This window comes from Diceros bicornis, unplaced genomic scaffold (assembly GCF_020826845.1).
Source record: "Diceros bicornis minor isolate mBicDic1 unplaced genomic scaffold, mDicBic1.mat.cur scaffold_265_ctg1, whole genome shotgun sequence".
NCBI classification, from domain to species: domain Eukaryota; kingdom Metazoa; phylum Chordata; class Mammalia; order Perissodactyla; family Rhinocerotidae; genus Diceros; species Diceros bicornis.
The window spans coordinates 34710-52866 of record NW_026691141.1 but is presented as its reverse complement, the minus strand read 5'-3'; the positions used below and the strand labels follow the sequence as shown (position 1 = coordinate 52866).

Here is an 18157-nt window from a genome sequence, read left to right as displayed (position 1 = left end):
TATCATCTTCAAACAGAGACCATTTTACTTCTTTCTGTCTAATTTGGATTTCTTTTATTTATTTATTTTTATTGCCTCATGGTTCTGGCTTGAACTTTCAGCTGTGTTGAATAGAAGTGGTGAAAGTGGGCATCCTTGCCTTGTTCCTGATCTTAATGTTTTCAGGAAAAGCTTTCAGTCTTCCATCACTGAGTCTTATGTTTGCTGTGTGTTTTTCCTCCTATTCTTTGTTTATTGAGTGTTTTATCATGAAAGGGTGTTGAATTTTGTCAAATGGTTTTTCTGCATCAACTGAGATGATTCTGTTTTTTCCCCTTCATTTTCTTGATGTTGCATATTACATTGATAGATTTTTTTATGTTGAACTACACTTGTATATCAGGAATAAATTTTATTTGGTGATAGTGTATAATTCTTTTAATACGCTGTTGAACTTAGTTTGCTAGTATTTTGTTGAGGATTTTTGCATCTATGTTCATCAGGGGTAATGGCCTGTAATTTTATTTTCTTTTAGTGTCCTTGTCTAGTGTTGGTATCAGGGTAACGCTGGCATCGTAAAATGTGTTTGAAAGTGTTCCCTCTTTTTCAATATTTGACAGAGTGTAAGAAGGCTTGTTTTTAAAACTTCTTTATATGTTTGATAGAATGCACCAGTGCAGTCATATGGTCCTGGGTTTTACTTTGTTGAGAGATTTTTTTTTTTACATTTCTTGAAATATTAGTGACATATAATGTATGTAAGTTTTAGGTGTTCAAGATGATGATTTGTGAAAGGATTACCACAAAATGTTGAGTTAACACCTCCATTCCCTCACATAATTAACTTGTTTTTTCTAATGATCACTTTTAAGATATACTCTCTTAACAAATTTCAAGTCTATAATATATTATTGTTAATTATGGTCACCATGCTGTACATTAGATTCCCAGAAATTATTCATTTTACAGCTAGAAATGTGTGCACTTTGACTCACATCTCTCCCTTTCCCCCACCCCCAAAGTCCTGGCAAACCCCATTCTAGTCTCTATTCCTTTGAGTTGGGCTTTTTTAGATTTCACATATGGGTGAGAATATATAGTATTTGTCTTTGTCTGTCTGACTTATATCACTTAGCGTAATGCCTCAAGTTCCCTCTGTGTTGTTACAAAATGCAGGATTTCATTCTCTTGCATGGCTAAATAATGTTCCATTATATATTTCATGTATATGTACATATGTCTGACATTTTCTTTATCTATTTATCCATTGATGGACACATGGATTGTGTCCATGTCCTCAGTTTGTGAATAATGCTGAAATGAACATGGGGGTGCAGATATCTCTTCAGAATAGTGACTTCAATTCCTTTGGGTATACAACCAGAAGTGGAATTGCTCATTTGTATAGTATTTCTATTTTTATGTTTTTGAGAAAATTCCATATTTTTTCCATAGTGACTATAGTAATTTACATTCATACCAAAAGTGTACAGGATTCTCTTTTCTACCCAGCTTCGCCATAATTTGTTGTGTGTTGTCTCTTTAAGAATAACCATTCTAGCAGGTGTGAGGTGATATCTCATTGTAGTTTTGATTTCATTTCCCTGATGATGAGTGATTACGAGCATCTTCTCATGTACATGTTGACCATTTTTATGTCTTCTTTGGAAAAGTATCTATTCAGGTCCTTTGACCATTTTCATATTGTTTTGTTGGTTTCTTTGCTGTTGAGTTGTAAGAGTTTCTTATATATTGTGGATGTGAACCCCTTTAGTTTGTCGATTGTTCATCTGCTGTGCACCAGCTTTTTAGATTGATGTCACCCCACTTGTTAAGTTTTACATTTGTTGCTTGCACTTTTGATGTTATATCCAAAAAAATCGTTGTCAAGACCAGTTTCATGGGGCTGTTTTCTCTATATTTTCTTCTAGTTGTTTTATATTTGGTGTCTTACATTTAAGTCTTTAATTCAATTTGGGATCTTTTTTAGAGTGGTGTAAAATAGGGGTCCAATTTCAGTTTTCTGCATGTGGTTATCCAGTTTTCCCAACAACATTTATTGTAGAAACTAGTCGTTCCCCATGGAGTTTTCTTGGCTGACTCATCAAATGTTAGCAAAGTGTATGTGTGTGGTTCTATTTCTGGGCCCTTGATTCTGTTCTATTGGTCTATGTGTCTCTTTTTATACCTGTATCATACCGTTTTTATTACTATAGATTTGTAATAAAGTTTGAAATCAGGAATTGTGATGCCTTCAACTTTTTCTTTCTCAGGGTTGCTTTGGTTATTTGAGGTCTTTTGTGGATCCATATGAATATTAGGATTGTTTGTCCTATTTCTGTGAAAAATGTCATGGGAATTTTACTAGAAATTGCATTGAATCTTGAGATGGCATTGGGTAGCATGGACATTTTAACAATATTAATTCTTCTGATCCATGAACATAAGATATCTTTTCATTTCTTTGTGTCTTTGATTTCTTTCCTCAATGTCTTATAGTTGTCAGTGTCCAGATCTTTCACCTTCTTGGTTAAATTTATTTATGAGTATTTTACTGTTCTTGATGCTATTGTAAATCTGATTATTTTCTTTATATCTTTTTTAGATAGTTCATTGTTAGTGTACAGAAAGGCAATAGATTTCTATATGTTGATTTTGTCTCCTGCAGCTTAAGTGAATTTGTTTATTAGTCCTAACAGTTTCGGGGGCAGTCTTTAAGTATTTCTCTATATAAAATCATATCGTCTGCAAACAGAGACCACTTTGTTTCTTCATTTCCAATTTGGATGAATTTTATTTCTTTTTCTTGCCAAATGTCTCTGGTTAAGACTTGCAGCAGTATGTTGAAGAGTGGTGTTGAGACTGGGCACCCTTGTCTTGTTCTTTGTCTTAGCAAGAAAGCTTTCAACCTTTCACTGTTCAATATGATGTTAGCTGTGCGTTTTGTCATGTAAACATTTTACTATATTCAGGTATGTTCATTATATAACACTTTATTGAGGGTTTTTATCATGAAGGGGTGTTGAATTTTGTCAAACTGCTTGTTCTGCATTGATTGAGATTATTTTATGATTTTTATCTTTCATTCTATCAATGCAGTGTTTCACATTCATTGATTTGCATCATGTTGAACTTGATCATGTTGTTTGATCCTTTTTTTGAGTTTAGGTAGTTTTATAATGTGTCCTGGAGAAGAAAGTTTTAGTTTGAAATTTTAGGTTGACAGATCGGCTTCAGGACCTTGGATGTCTAAATCTCTCCCCAGATTTAAGAAGGTGTCAGCTGCTGTTTTTTTTTAAGTCAAATTTCTTTTCCTTTCTCCCTGTTTTCTCCTCTGATACTTTAATAATGCTTATCTATTTCTTTTCATGGTATTCCATAACTCACACTGCCTTTCCCTGTTCCAATCCATTCCTTTTTTTCTTTTTGCTTCTTTGACTGGATGATTTCAAATGACACATCTTCTAGTTCACTAATTATTTCCTGTACATGGTTGAATCTGATTTCGAAGCTCTCTATTGAATTCTTCAGTTCAGTCATTGTGTTCTTCAACTCTAGGATTTCCGTTTGTTTTTCCTTAATGATTTCTGTTTCTATGATGAACTTCTCACTTGTTCATGCACTCTTTCCTTATTTCATTTAGTAGTCTATCTGTGTTTCCTTATAGTTTTATGAATTTCTCAAAGAGGGTTGTTCTGAAGCCTTTGTCACATAGTTCCTATATCTCCATTTCTTCGTCGGTCATTGGAGTTTTATTCTTTTTCTTTGGTGGTGTCATGGGTCTTTGAGTATTCATGATCCTTGTGGCCTCCATTGGTGTCTGCAAATTTGAGGAAGTAGGTACCTCTTCCACTCTTTACAGACTGGCTTTAGCAAACCAAAGCCTTCACAGTCAGCCCATCTAGGGGTCCTGGGTAGGCCATCTGGTGGTGTCCAGGGGCAGGCTTGCTGCTGGAGTCCTTGGGCAGCCTGGTACAGGAGTGAGTGGAAAGATTGGGTCTATGGTATTGTGTCTGGCCCTGGGCACAGCTGGGACCCTGAGTTCATGAGTAGTCCCACTGGAGCCTGGTTTGGCAGGTCCTCATTGAGAGCCTCCAGCCACAGGAGTCATCCAAGGCCATGGGAGTTGGCCAGTGCTGGGATGATCTGAGATCCTTGGTTCACGGGAGCCTGCCAGGAGCCTGATGTCATGAGAGACAGCTTGTGCTGGGGTAGGCCAGAAGTCTGGATTCCTGGGAGCCTGCTGGGGTCCTGGGGTGACAAGAGCTGCCTGAGGCTGCAGGAACCAGCAGGCATTGGGTCAAGATGGAAGCCTTGGTTCATGGGAACCTGCTGGTGCCTGGTTCAATGGGAGATGTCTGTGGCCACCTGAGTCATCAAGCACCTGGGTGAGCTGAGGGTCTGGTTTTGTGGGATCCTGCCAGGAGCATGGTTCTGTGAGAGCTGTCTATGGCTGCTAGAACTGGCAGGTGGTGTAGTGAGCCAGGGGCCTGAGTTCCCAGCAGCCCCCGAGGAGCCTGGTGCCACGGAATCTACCTGGAGTTGCTGGAGCCAGCAAGTGCTGGAGTGACCTTGGGTCCTGGGTTTGTGGGAGCCCACTGGGTGCCCTGGTACAGAAGCTGCCTGTGGCTGTGGGTGCTGCCTGTGGCTGCCTGGAGTAGGCAGGAACTTGGGTGAGCCAGAGTCTGGATTCACCAGAGCCCACCAGGAGCCTGGTGCCAAGAACACCACTTGGGGTCACAGGAACCACCTTGGGCTGCTGAAGATAGCAGCCTGTAGGCTGAGATGGGGGCCTGGGTTCCCAGAAGCTGGTGTGAGCCTAGTGTCAAGGATGCTGCTTGAGGCCACCAGAGCTGGCATGCTCCAGGGTGAGCCAGGGGCCTGGATTTGCAGAAGCCTGCAGGGAGCCAGCTAGGTCCACGGGAGTCAGCCTGGGGCTGGGGCAGGCTGGCTCAGGGGTCTGTGGTGAAGTCAGGCAGAGTGGAGAAGTCTCTTCTTGTTGGGAGGTATTTGATTAATGATTCAGTCTGATTATTTGTTACGGGTCTGTTCAAGAATTCTATTTCTTCATGATTTAGCTTTCATAAGTTGTTTCTAGGAATATATCTATTTTGTCTAGGTTATCCAATTTATGAGTGTACACTAGTTCAGAATAGTCTCTTCTGATCTTTTTCTTTCTGAAGCCTCAGTTGTACTGCCTCTTCTTTCATTTCTGATTTAGTTTATTTGAGTCATCTCTCTTTTTTTCTAAATATTTTATCTAAGGTTTTATCAATTATATTGTTTCAAAAAATCAACTTTTACTTTTATTGATCTTTCATACTCTCATTTTTTTCCACTCTCCTCTTGGTGCCTTCCATCCTTCTGCTCACTTTGGGTTTCATTTTTTCCTTTTCTAATGCTGTGTGTTGTAAGTCAGGTTGTTTCTTTGACATCTTCTCTTATAATGTACAAGTTTATCACTATAAACTTTTCTCTTAGTACTACTTTGGTGCATCCTATAAGTTTTGGTGTGTTTATTGTTTCTTTTTGTATGTCTTGAGATATTTTCTAATTTCCTTTTTGATTTATTCTTTGATATACTTTTAAGTTTAAGAGTTTTGTTGTTGAACTTCCACGTATTATGAATGTTCCCGTTTTCCTTCTGTTATTGACTTCTGGTTTCATGCCATTGTGTTTGGAAAAGATACTTGGTATTATTTCAGTTTTCTTAATCTTTCTTGTTAAGAGTTGTTTTGTGACCTAACACGTGATCTGTTCTTTAAAATAGCCCATGTGCTCTTGAGAAGGGTGTGCATTTTGTTGCTGTCCAGTAAAATATTCTGTGTATGTCTCATAGGTCCATTTAGTATTTAATGTTTTCATGTCTGCTATTTCCTGATTTTCTGTCTGGATACTCCATCCATTGTTAAAAGTGAGGTATTGAAGTCTCCTACTATTTGCAACTTATATAACTGAGAAGACTCTAATATTGAGAATATTATAAAGATCTCTTAGAATTCAATTACAAAAGACAAGTCAATGAAAAGGGGTAACCAACTGGGATAGACGTGTGTCCAGAAAATACATAGATGGCCAATAAGTACAAGATAGATGCTCAGTATCATTAATAATTAGGAAAATGCAAATTCAAAGCACAGTGTGATACTATTTCATGCTCAAAATGAAGGCTATATTCAACATAATGGAAAATGACAAGTGTTGGTAAAGATGTGGAGAAAGGGAAACCTACATACATTACCGGTAGGAAATTAAAATGATGCAGCCACTGGAGAAAACAGCTTGGCATTTTTAAAAATCTTAAAGCTAGAATAACCATTGACCTGGACAGGCCCATGGTATATGTCTAAAAGAGCAAACTTGCCCATGGACATTCAAAGCGGCATTGTTCACAATGATCGAAAAGTGGAACAAACCCAAATTTCTATCCAGTTATGGCTGCATAAACAAAATGTGGCCTATTCATACTATAGGATATTATAGAGCCATGAAAAGGAATAAGCTACTGCTACATGCTAGGCCATGGATGAACCTAGAAACATGTGTGCTCATTGAAGCCATCCACAAAGGCCACAGATAGCATGAAACCATTTGAATGAACTGTCCAGAATAGGCAAATCCATAGGGGGAGAAAACAGATGAGTTGTTTCCATGGGCTTGGGTTAGGAGAAAATAAAGTGTGAATGAGTATGGGTTTGTTTGGGGGTGTTGAAAATGTTCTGGAATTAGTTAGTGGTGATAGCCACATGACTTAATCATTGTACTAAAAGCCACTGAACTGTATACTTTAAAATGCTTACAACGGAGTCTTCTACGCTAAGCAGATTTTCTCCCATAAAAATTTTGAATTTTTTAAATTAATTAGAGCATTGGTTAATTTTAAGTTGGTTGGGGTATTTAATAAGGGTAATTAATAGAGTTATTAGGGGTAGGGCAGGTTGTAGCCAAGAGAGTAAACATCTGATGAGGGCTGCAGTAACAAATCCTATGATTATACAAGCAACAGTCTAAAATCCAGTCCATTGCCATTGTTCCCAGCTTGGAGAGACCAGCCATGAAAATAGGTCAGTGATCTCGGGGGCCTTGGGTATCTGTTCAAAGATTTGGGTAATATTATGCACTATTTTAACCTCTTGGGCCATCTGGTGGAGGTAGGTTTGAACTTGTGTGTTGACGTACATTAAGCAAGTGGTTCTAGGAAAGGCACGATGCCTTCTTTCCTTGGCCAGTATAGACAGTCTAGGGCGAGGCCATTTTATAAAACCATTTAGGCAAGAGACTCATGAGACTGTTGTACAAGGGCTAGGATAGGTTCCTATGGAGTTGTTGTCCATGTTGTGTTAAGGTTGTCGATACTTCTTGGTTGCCTCAGTTTGCTGATTATGTGTGGGTAGGGCCACCGCACCTGTGCCCAGTCCAGTTAGTCAATCCTAGTAGAACTGAACACTCAGTGCTATAGGACTGACAATGTCTCTATGGGTTGGTGGTAGCCAGTCAGGGCAGGAAACTCAGAGGACCTGCGACCTGAAAGAAGCAGGTTGAAAGAGAGACAACGATGCATTGCAGAATATAGTCTGGAGAAAGCTGCTCAGAGGGCTGGGGAAGAGAGACGCTCACTGGGTGAGAGCCTTGTGATATCAGCCCACAGTGCAACCTAAAAGTGGATGCTCCTGGTGTAAAATATTCATTAGGAGTCTTGGAGGTAAAATCAGTAATTTGCACCCATTGACTGGTTACTTGTGCTATATGATTTCAGGGGGTATGGTTAAAGTGTTTGTGGGCCAAGAGCTGTTTGGGCCTGGGCACAAAATCCCCAAGGTGGCCTCGAAGGCTACCCCAAAATGACCCCTCAAGGAGCAGTTGGGGCAGAAAGTGGGGAGAGCATTTTGAAGGAAGCCTGGGGCAAAGATGGTGTTGTTCGATGGAGTTGGCTACAACTGAGTCTCTCCGCAGGGTGAGCCCTTCAGCTGGGGTATAATAGGTGATTGGAGGCCAAGTGACAGACCCTGTGACTCCTGATTCCCAGTATATGCGCAGCCCTCTCAGCCCATTGGACATAAATGGTGGTGGTGTTTCTGAAGCATCTTGCTGGCAGTGTGGAAGCTATATGGGACATGTGGTGGGAGATGTCATGATAGTGTCGGGAGGAGCTGTGTGTGAGATTACGGTGTTGAAAGGGAAGGACTGGAGGCAGGTGCAGTGGGTGTGTGACCAACAATGGTCAGTGAAGGGACAGTCAGGGTGAACTGGGGAAATCAGAGACCAGCAGAAGTCACGTGTTTAAACAAGACACCAGGCCCAAATGGAGCCGCTTAGGCTAAGCCCCACGTCAACAAGCTGAGACTTAATTAGACTTTTGGCCCTCCCAGGAATGGAATCTTAAACCAGTCAATGGGGAATCGCCTGATGCGCAGCAGGTAGCTCATCTTCCTGATAGAGCCCTGCCATCCCCTAAAGGAAGGTAACCTTGCAGTAACTAACCATCTTTTTTGTCTAGTGTAACTTCCTTGTTCCTGATCCCTTCTGCCTATAAAAGTCTTTCATTTTGTACAGCTTCTTGGAGCTCCTTTCTCTCTGCTAGACTGGATGCTGCCTGAATCATGAACTGTTGTATAAAGCCAACAAGATGTTTAAAATTTGCTCACTTTTATTTTGTTTTGTACCAGTTTGGTGGCAGCAGTGGGATCCAAAGGAGACATCTGATGGCTTAGGGGATGAGAAACACAGGCATTGGTACCTGCAAAACCTTTGAGTTCTCCATCCTTTTTGCTGTTTCTGAGGGCCGTGGGTAAGTTCCTCTCGGATCTGAGATCCACTGTCTTTGCGTTGAGCTCCCGATCTAACTGGCTTTCCAGTCTAAGGTCAATGGGTCAGTCTCAATTGACAAGATGCTCTATCAGAGCATCAGTATTAGCCCTTAGCTAGTCCGCTGTGCCAGACAAAGGCTTAGCAGGTCAGCTTGAGTTGGCAGATGATTCTACCAGGATCCTGATTCCCTGGCCCTTGCTTAGTCAACAGTCCCTATTTGTTGGGGTCTGCTGGTTGAGTCTGCAGTCTCCATGTGTTAGGGTCTGCTGGTTCAGTCTGTAGTTTTTGGTAATGGAGAGGAGTGGAAGAAATGTGTTCTCCATGCACACCCAGTCTTTGAAAACTTCCCACGTACATTTTACATACATTTTGCCCTCTGTTGACTGTAGATAGGTTCTAAGGAAATGGTGAAGCACAGTGAAGAGGAATTGTGGATATCTGCATGACTATCTTGAGGAGTGCCGCCCCCTCAACCTGAACAGCCACCCAGCACTACTAGAAATGAAAGACATCCCATCACCATGGATTGGAAGACTCCTTATTGTGACGATGTCAGCATTATCCCAAGAGATCAACAAATCCAGTGCAGTCCTTATCAAAATCCCAAGGACGTTTTGTGCTGAAATAGAAAAAAAAAATCCTAAAATTCTTATGGTATCTCAAGTAAGCCCAGATACCAAAAATAATCTTGAAAGGAGATACTAAGTTGGAGGACTGATTCTTCCTTGTTGAAAACTTACTGCAAATCTACAGTACCAAAACAGCATTGAAATGGTGTAAAGACAGCCATATTGACCAATGGAAACAGAATTGAGAGCCCAGAAATTAACCCTCACCCGCGTGATCAAATGATGTTTGACAAGGGTGCCAAGATTATTCAATGAGGAAAAGTCTTCTCGACAAGTTGTCTTGGAAAAAGTGGATATCTACTTGCAAAAAATCAACTTGGACCCTTACCTAACACCACATACAAAGCTTAATTCCCAGTAAATCAAAGACCTAAATGTAAGAGCTAAAACTATAATACCCTTAGAAGAAAACAGCAGGGTGACAGGAGACAAAGGTTAAATCCTTCTCCCCAATGGGCTGTTGAAAAGGGCTTTTTAAGGGCAAAAGAGTGGGTGCGGGAATGTTGGGGGCAGTCCTAGGCATTTTGCACAAGAAGATTTTCATATTCTGTAATACACCCCACATTCAAAAGGCAGTGTCCTTAACATGATCGGCAGAGGAGTTCTTGGTCTCCCAGGTCATCCTCCAGTCACTTGTGCAGCCACAGTTTGAGTCTTGCCAGCCGTCTTGTGGTTTACTGGCTCAAACCAGTTGAAACTTGCTCAAGGAGAAAAAACGGAGTTTCTGAAAAACAACTCATGGCCCAAGACTAGATCCTTAGTAAATATCATATGGAATGTGGCTTAAGAAAGTAGTCTCCAAGGGACCATTGATAAAAATCTGGTTGGGGCCCCATTTGATTTTGGACTTGGTTTTGGCCCTGGCTATGGTATCTGTGCAGGGATGTATGGATATGCAAAATGTGGAATATACATACAATATCATATTATTCATCCTTAACAAAGGAAGGAAATTCTAAGATATGGCACACCATGGGTGAACCTTCAGGATATTGCTCTAAATGAAATAAGCCAGTCACAAAAATACAACCTTGTGTGATTTCCCTTCTATGAGTTTCCTGAAATCGCCAGATGCATAGAGACAGAAAGTAGAACGGTGTTTGCCAAGATCTGGGAGGAGAAGGAATGGGGGGTATTCATGAATGGGTATAGAGTTTCAGTTTTGCAAGATGAGAAGAGTTCTGAAGATGGATCATGGTGATAATTGCACAGCAATATTAATGTCTTCAATACACTTAAAGCATACTTAATGTATCGATGGGGCCTGATAACTTGTCCTGGCTGAGCACGTGCTTGTGCTATTGCACATCTTACCCCTCACTGTACAGTTGGGAAACTGGCCCAGACCACAGGAGGTAGTCAGAGTCCCGAAGACTAGACAGAGCTCCAGCTTCCTTGGCCAAGGCTCTGCCCCTTCCCTCAAGTTTCCTTTGGTAATGAGAGGTATTAAGATCCTAGGGGGTTGCTGCCCACTCCTGTCCATATGGGGTCATATTCCTCTCCTCATCATCGCATGTGCACAGGCACAGCCACTCACACTGATTTCTCATGTGGGGGCCATGGAGGTGCAGTCAAGTAAGAGCCGACACCGGGGAAATGATAAGAGGCAGGAGGGAGAGAGGTTGGAGGCAGCTCTCTCACGGGGCCATAGCATCCGTTCTCCTAGATATATGCCCAGGGCCCCATAGATGGGCAGAGGAATCCCTATGGTTCCTAAGTTTCTACCTGTTCCAGACCCATCTCTGGCCCAACTTGGCGAGCACAAGACTGGAGTCCTGCAGTCCACCTCTGTGGGTACCCAGAACTGTGATGAGCACATCCTCCTCTTGTGTAGGCATTGGTAACAGAAGAGAAGATCTCAGTGAGGGTCCTCCTGTATAAAGTGGAGTGCATCCAGCCGGTGATTCCAAGGGTTCCATTCACTCGCAACGTGTCTGTTGGACTAGGTTCTCTGTTGATGACCTACTATGCTCTGAAACGCTGAGAAAATGCTTTCCACACACTTGAGATCATTTAGGCTTGGGGGCTTGGGCGGATGAGAAGTTGGGATAAGGAAGAAGATGACAGAGCACTAGACACCAAGTCTAGAGACGAGAGAGAAGACCAGTCCTTGTTCTCATCTGCAGGTCCAGAGGTCCTCATCTGGCAGCAGGGTCATTGTCCTGGTTGAGGTTGGATGTCTCAGGAATGAAGAAGACACCTGGTGGGGGAAAGCAAGATGGGGGAAAAGGTAGGCTCCCGAGATTCCTCCAACTCCCTCGAAGGTGACAGGTCCTGCTCTTTTACCCCTAGGAGTCTGGGCATCCTCTGTCTTGAAGACACCTGAATAAAGGTTCTTTTCTGTTTGATGGCATTTTGGCAAGGGCTGCAGTGCTAGTGCTTGCCACCAGGGGACGAGCAGCCACTTGTGTTAGTGGTGGCCAGTGAGTTTTTGTTTTTATTTTTTTTCAGTTGTATTGAGATATACTTGATATACAGCACTCTGCAAGTTAACATTGCTTTGTGGTATATTTGAAAGTTGCTAAGAGAGTAGATTCTAAAACTTCTCATTACCAGGAAAAAACCTTTTATTTTTGTTTGGTGATTGACGTTAAATGAACTTATTTTGGTAACAATTACATGGTTATTACATAACATATATTACATATTACATACAAATTACATAATATATATATACATCGAGTCCTGCTGCTGTAAACCTGGAATTTACATGGTGCCCACTGAACTTTACTTGACTCCTGGAGCAGTGAAGAGTCAAGCAGAGGTCTTTCTGGCTGTCCCCTTGCCTCAGAAACAACTTGTACCTCCTATTACTAGTGTTCATCTCCACAATCAAAGTTGGTCAGAAGCAGGGGGAGGGGTGCAAGATCTTCCCATGTACTCATTCAGCAGCTGTGCACTGAGCACTCACCCTGTGCTAGGTGCCCTGGTGGGCCAAAGTGCAGGATGAAAATGACCAAGTGGTCCCTGCCTGCCAGGAGCTCACAGCCTAGAGGGGAAATGGACAAAAGCAAAGACATGAGAAAGAAAAGAGCAAGTGCTGTAGAGAAACACAGCAGGAGGCTGTGAGGGAGGGCTGGGCGTCACTGGGTAGGAGGGTCTGAAAGGCCTCACTGGGGTGGCATTTGCTGGGACCAGAATGACAAGAGGGAACCAGACCTGCACGACTCTGACAGCAGTGTGTCAGGGAGATGGCACCACTGGTCCTGAGTCTCACAGGCAGAAGTGAGTTTGGCCAGAGGAGGTTAGAAAGGTGGCCAGTGTGGCTGGAGGGAGGCTGGGAGGAGAGAACAGGAGCTGGGGTGGAAGGTAGAGCCAAGGCCTGGTAGGCTGTGTCAGTTACCTTTCCCTCTCTGACTTCATTGCCCCTAACCTTGCATTTCAAAACTACAAATGTTGACTATCTCACAATTTGTGTGGATCAGCAATCCGGCATATTTTAGCTGGGTGCCTCTGCTTCAGTGAGTTTAACAGGTTGGTGCTGTGGCCTCAACTGAGGCTCAACTGGGGGAGGACTCGCCCCCAAGTTCACTCTCAGCCTTCAGGGTTCAGTTTGGACTGAGAGCCTGAGTTTCTTTCTGTCTGTTGGCCTGGGCACCCCCGTGCTTCTCTCCTGTATAGGCCTCCACATTGTGCAGCCCCAAACACTGGTATTTGATTCCTCAGTTACAGGGAATCGATAGAGTGTGTGTGAGAGAGAGAGATGGAACATGAAAGAAGGAGTAAGAGGAAGTGAGAGACTTTGTTAGTTAAAATTTAGACTAGACATCTCATCACTTTGGCTGTTATTATGTTCAGAAGCCAGTTACTAACTACTTAGTGGTTCCACGGGGATGGCTATACCATGAGTGGGGCTTACTGGGTACCACTGTAGAGGTTGCCCACTTCATAGGCCAAGATGAGGCACTTGGGTCTCATTCTCCACAAAACAGTAAACAATTGAATGGTTTTATGCCGCAGGATGGCAGTATCTAAATTTCCATTAGCTTCAACCCCCTCATCATGCTAACCTGAATATGAGGCCAGGTTGGAAGCGACTGTTCCAATATCATATTGCTAGAACCCAGGCCTGTTTTGAGTGGTGTTCTGTGCTACATATCACCCCTTCTTATTATTATTCCATCTCTAAGTTTAGGTACATGTGACACTAGCCCACAGGGGTAATAGATATTATGTTATATACACCGGGTAACGTCCCTAGGAAGTAGACTCTAGCTTGATCCTCATGGTGCAGGTTTGGAGACTGGGGAGGACCTGAGTGGCACAAGGACTTTCCCAGGATGCAGAACTGGTAAGAAAAAGAAGGTCTGCATTCATCCCTGTCTCCTCAAAGCTACAACCCGACTTAGGTTTCCAGAGAGCTGTGGCTATGGCTGTGTATGCTCCTTGTGTACAGTTCAGGAGATGATATGGGGGAGGAGGCTGAGCGGCCCGGGCCCAGGGGCAGCTCTGGACAAGTTTGATTGAGGGACGGGGCCCAGGTAAAGGAATCTTGAAAAATGATCTACTTCCTTGGTCATAGACCCCGACAGATCTTAGAACTCTGGTAACCAGGCACCCACAGGCCCCCATCCAGCTCACTTGATTGGAGACAGTCAACGGGCAAAAATATTTTGTTGTTGTATCCCAACTTTTGGAGAATCTGGACTCAAAATAGGCCAGAAAGAGAATCTTTTTGACATTTCCGACGTTGGCACAGCCGTCATCCCCGATGCCTCTGGGCATCTGGCAGGAGGCAGTGCCGGCCAGGACACAATTGTGATCCCACCTGAGCATCACCACACCCCTTGCCCCTCATCGTGTGTGTGTGTCTGTGTGTCTTTGAAGAGGGGGGAAGGCAGGGCATGAGGGGTAGGTCATTCCTGGGCAGGAGCTGGTGGTTAGGTGTCGGAAGACTGGTGGGTCTGTCATGTTCATACCCCAGGTCGTGGCTGGCAGCATGAGAATGTGAGCTCCTCCACTCATATGTTACCGAGCCATGGAGGTTTGATCTCCTTCCCTTCCTGACCACAGTTCTTTGCAGGGATGTCCCTCTGTGACTGAACAGAGGAGCAGACTTTCTCTTGGGTGTCGGCCCCAGTGGCAGTGTGCAGCCAGCCCCTGATTCCTTCTGGCCCAGCTCCCGGGCAGTCTTTGCAAAACTCCACTCAGGAGGTCATCGAGGAGATGCCCAATGGTTTCAACTCCAACTCACTAGACAAGGGGCAGGTGCATGAGGCCACAAACACCATCTAGTGCTGCTCTGAGGTGAGAGCAGGAGCAGAGGGTCTCCGCACTCAGGACCTTGGGATGATGGGGTTGGACCAGAACTTGGGGAGGACCAGACTGGGGCTGTCCCTTTTTCAAGCTAAAGGGGATGTACATGCAGGTCACCTTGCCTGATTCGGAGCTGAGCTGCCATGACCCTCTTACCCTTGCTCAGTGTGAGCTTCTGGAGGCCACTGAGACAGAGTCAGAGTGTAAAGGGGACCGCAGCCTGGGTGCCCCTGGAAGGGAAGTGGGATCATTTCTGTGTTTAGAAGGACACATGGAAAGTTAGCTATATGGGTGAACCTTTCTCTTTATCCAGCTCCAGCGCCAGCTACAGAGCTCCAGCCACAAGGAGTGGCTGTGCCAACTCCATGAGGTAGAAGAGATGGAAAGCTGGGCAGGGCCTGGTCTATCAGTAAGGAGGGGAACTCACTGTGTGCAGCCAGATCCCTGGTGGCCCAACTGTCTGCTCAGGAGGCTCAAGAGACTCAGGACCTGATGCGTACTTCACTACAAGGGAGACAGACAAGGATAGTGGTTGTAGCTGCCATGGGGGAATGTGCATCAGAATGGGGAGTGGGACCAGAGGGGGTATCCCGGTGGTGGAAGATGCCCCCTTGGGATGAGCCGAGTTGAGCCACCGTCTGGAGCTTGGAGTTATCCAGGACAGGGTGGGTGCAAATGACCCTCTCCCTTCCCTGCCAGTATTGAGTCCTGGGTCATCCTGTGCTGGGTGTCCTCGGTGGACAGGGAAGAAAACCTAGGGATTCTCGTAAGGCTCAGGCCACATCCTGAGCTTCCTGAGCTCCAGCTCTAAACTGTGACCCAGTGTGGGACTTTGGGGGCTGTGGGCACAGAACTGGCATGTGGTAGGGCTGGGTGACACTCCCCTTGTTCCCCAGGAGCTTTTCCGGAAGGTGTTGCCCTCTCAGTGCCTGGGTTCCACCTGGGGCAAGAGGAACAATCCCAGCAATGAGCACCTGGCACCCACTCTCCAGGCCACCCTCGACCACATCAGAAGGGTGGCCAGTCTCGTCATCACCCCCTGCCTCGGGGACCCGAGCATGAGTGTGCCAGACAGGGCTAGGGTGGTGGAGCACTGGATCCAGGTGGCCCAGGTATGCTGTGGGTGGCCTAGTGGAGCCCCTCTCTGGAGCCTTGGGAACTGACTCTCCACCTTTATCAGCTCCCAGGATTGAAGTGTGGTCTAAGCCCCTGCACAGTCTCTAGGCCCTTCCTGCCAGGGGCCCACTGATCTTGACTCCAGGTCCCAGTGGGAGGATGCTCACTTCCTACCTGACTCCTTCCCTGGGTTCAGCTAAAGTCCTCCTCCCTGTGAGTGTTACTCTTTGGGTCCTAAATGTGCCCTTCTGGGGCTCCCTGAGCATCTGTCTCATCCAGGAGAGGAGATTTAAATAGAAGGGGACCGAAGCTAGAGCAAGCGGAACTGCAGCGCCCCACCTCACAGCTCACTCTCTTCCCTTCCCCAGGAGTGCAAGATCCTGAAGAACTTCTCCTCGCCCTGCACTGTCATCTCTGCTCTGCAGAAAACCTCCACAAACCACCTGAAGAACACACAGCGGAAGTTTCCTGGTGGGTAGTGCCCCTCTCCATAGGAGGATCAGGGTGGATGGGGGATCTCCTGTATGTCTGCCATTGGCCCCTCAGTCAGCTAGGAACTCCTGGGAGGCAGCAAATGCTGGGGACAAGGCCTGGGCCTCGGCAGGCAGTCTCTAAGCCTCCTGGTGTCCTTAGTGCACCAGTTCTGTTTCAGGACTTGGTTTCTCTAAATGTCAGGTACTGGGTTGAGCCACATTAGAGATTTTCAAGTGTTCATAGCTACAGAACTCGACTCCCAGTTGAAACTCAAAGTGGTCAAAAGAGAGCTGCTCTGTAGAGCTGGGGAGTGGAGACCCCAATGACCAACAGGAGAGTCCCCTCCCAGTCCCACGAGACCTTAGCGCTCAGTGGATCCCAGTGAGAACACTCTTCCAGGGAGGTTGAATCTCTCGGGTTGTCAAAGAAAAGGGATTTGCATTCAGACCCCTCACATTATCCCTACATTTATCTTTCCCTCTTTCCCCTCCCCTCAGGGAGATCCCTGAAAAACTTAAGGAGCGCTATAGCCAAGACAAGTCCTTGAGCAGAGAACTGATGACCAAGGTAAAGTGGAGGCTAGGGGACTGGAAAGAGAGGAGGAGTAGGGGGAGAGGGACTGAGCAGGCTGTGGTTTTGATAGTTTCTGACTTGAACTTTCTCTGAGACATTCCCGTCTATCTTGTCCAGGTTAACAAGCAGAGGGATCTGTTTGGCCCATGGGCCGGTGGGGTGCTGTTTTTGCGCAGGAGGCCCTGGTCACGGGACACAGTGGTGTTAGCTGGGTTGTTCCAGAATATGTTGCCGAGCTGTTGCCATCAGCAGGTCTCTGGCTTCCATGCACGTTCATCTTGATGGATGTAGCTTCTTCCAGGCTGTTGGGTGGTTGGGGGGGTTAGCCCTCAGCCTTCCTGAGGACAGGAAGCCAGGCACCAGCAGCTCCTTCTGTCTTCACCATGTCTCCAGGGGTGGGTACACTGCCTGCCCCAGGGACGGGCACAGCAGGGGATTCCCCTGGCCCAAGTGGACAAACAGGCTGCTCAGCCTTGGGTCTGAGTGGCTGCACCAGAGACAGATGTGTGTGCATTGTGGGACTCCCCACTGGACGCCTAGAGCAGTCACTCAAGTCAACCACAGGAGTCTCACCTGAGTGCCTGGTTGGCAATGACATAGGCCCCAGGTGGCTTATGAGAAGCGTCTAGGCAACTGATGGATTCTTAATGGATCCTGCTGAAAGGACGTTAAGAGCTTCATGTAAACGAGGGAGCAAAGCGTCCTGTCACCTCCTTACTTGTGGATCAGAGGTGACACCTTGCGGGTCCAGTTCCCGAGTGGATAAAGAAAGAGTTCAGTGCAGGGGAATATCCTGAGTGGTACTTTGGCGAGGAGAAGCCTTTGGCATGGCCTCTGTCCCAGCCTGGGGGCCAGACACTCCACGGGACTAGACAGGAGCCACTCAACCAGACTCCAAAAACGCCCCATCCTCTCCATCCATGGCTCGGACCAGGACCCATATTTGAGAGCTCAGGGGAAAGGACACTTGTCAGTGGTGAGGATGGGGGTTAGGTGAGGATGTTGGAGCAAGGCCTGTGGCTGGTAGGGGCAAGTGGCCTCTCCTCTGTGGGCCCCTGAGCAACTCACTGCCCCTGTTTGGGCCTCTGTCTCCTCATCAGGGAAATGGAGGGTCATCATGTGGTGCAGGCCTCACAGGGTGGTAATGAGGCAAGAGGGAGGAAAGGAATGTGGGAGCTTTCTGCCTGCTCCACCTGGAGGGGTGAGGGTGAGAAAAATGGTGACAGTCATGTGACATTGAGTCCTCAGGAGAACTGTGAGGTAGCTGGAGTTCTCACACATTCCAGATGAGGAGACAGGCTCGGGGAGGCCAGACCAAAAGC

General features: G+C 45.5%; 1 protein-coding gene across 3 annotated transcripts in view; it reads left to right on the top strand.

Annotated features, from left to right (window-relative positions):
* LOC131402779 (ral guanine nucleotide dissociation stimulator-like) overlaps positions 1 to 18157 on the top strand; it is a 130161-nt gene that overhangs the window by 111593 nt on the left and 411 nt on the right. Inside the window, exons 3-5 of one of the 3 annotated variants that reach the window (XM_058537330.1) lie at positions 16157 to 16259; positions 16760 to 16829; positions 16953 to 17042. The exons of 1 other annotated variant lie outside the window; for it this stretch is intronic. In XM_058537330.1, the coding sequence (XP_058393313.1) occupies positions 16157 to 16259; positions 16760 to 16809 (153 nt within the window). In that variant the 3' untranslated portion in view covers positions 16810 to 16829; positions 16953 to 17042. Of the gene's footprint in view, positions 1 to 16156; positions 16260 to 16759; positions 16830 to 16952; positions 17043 to 18157 lie in introns of those variants that run through there. One more of the 3 variants, XM_058537329.1, reaches the window with a different exon arrangement.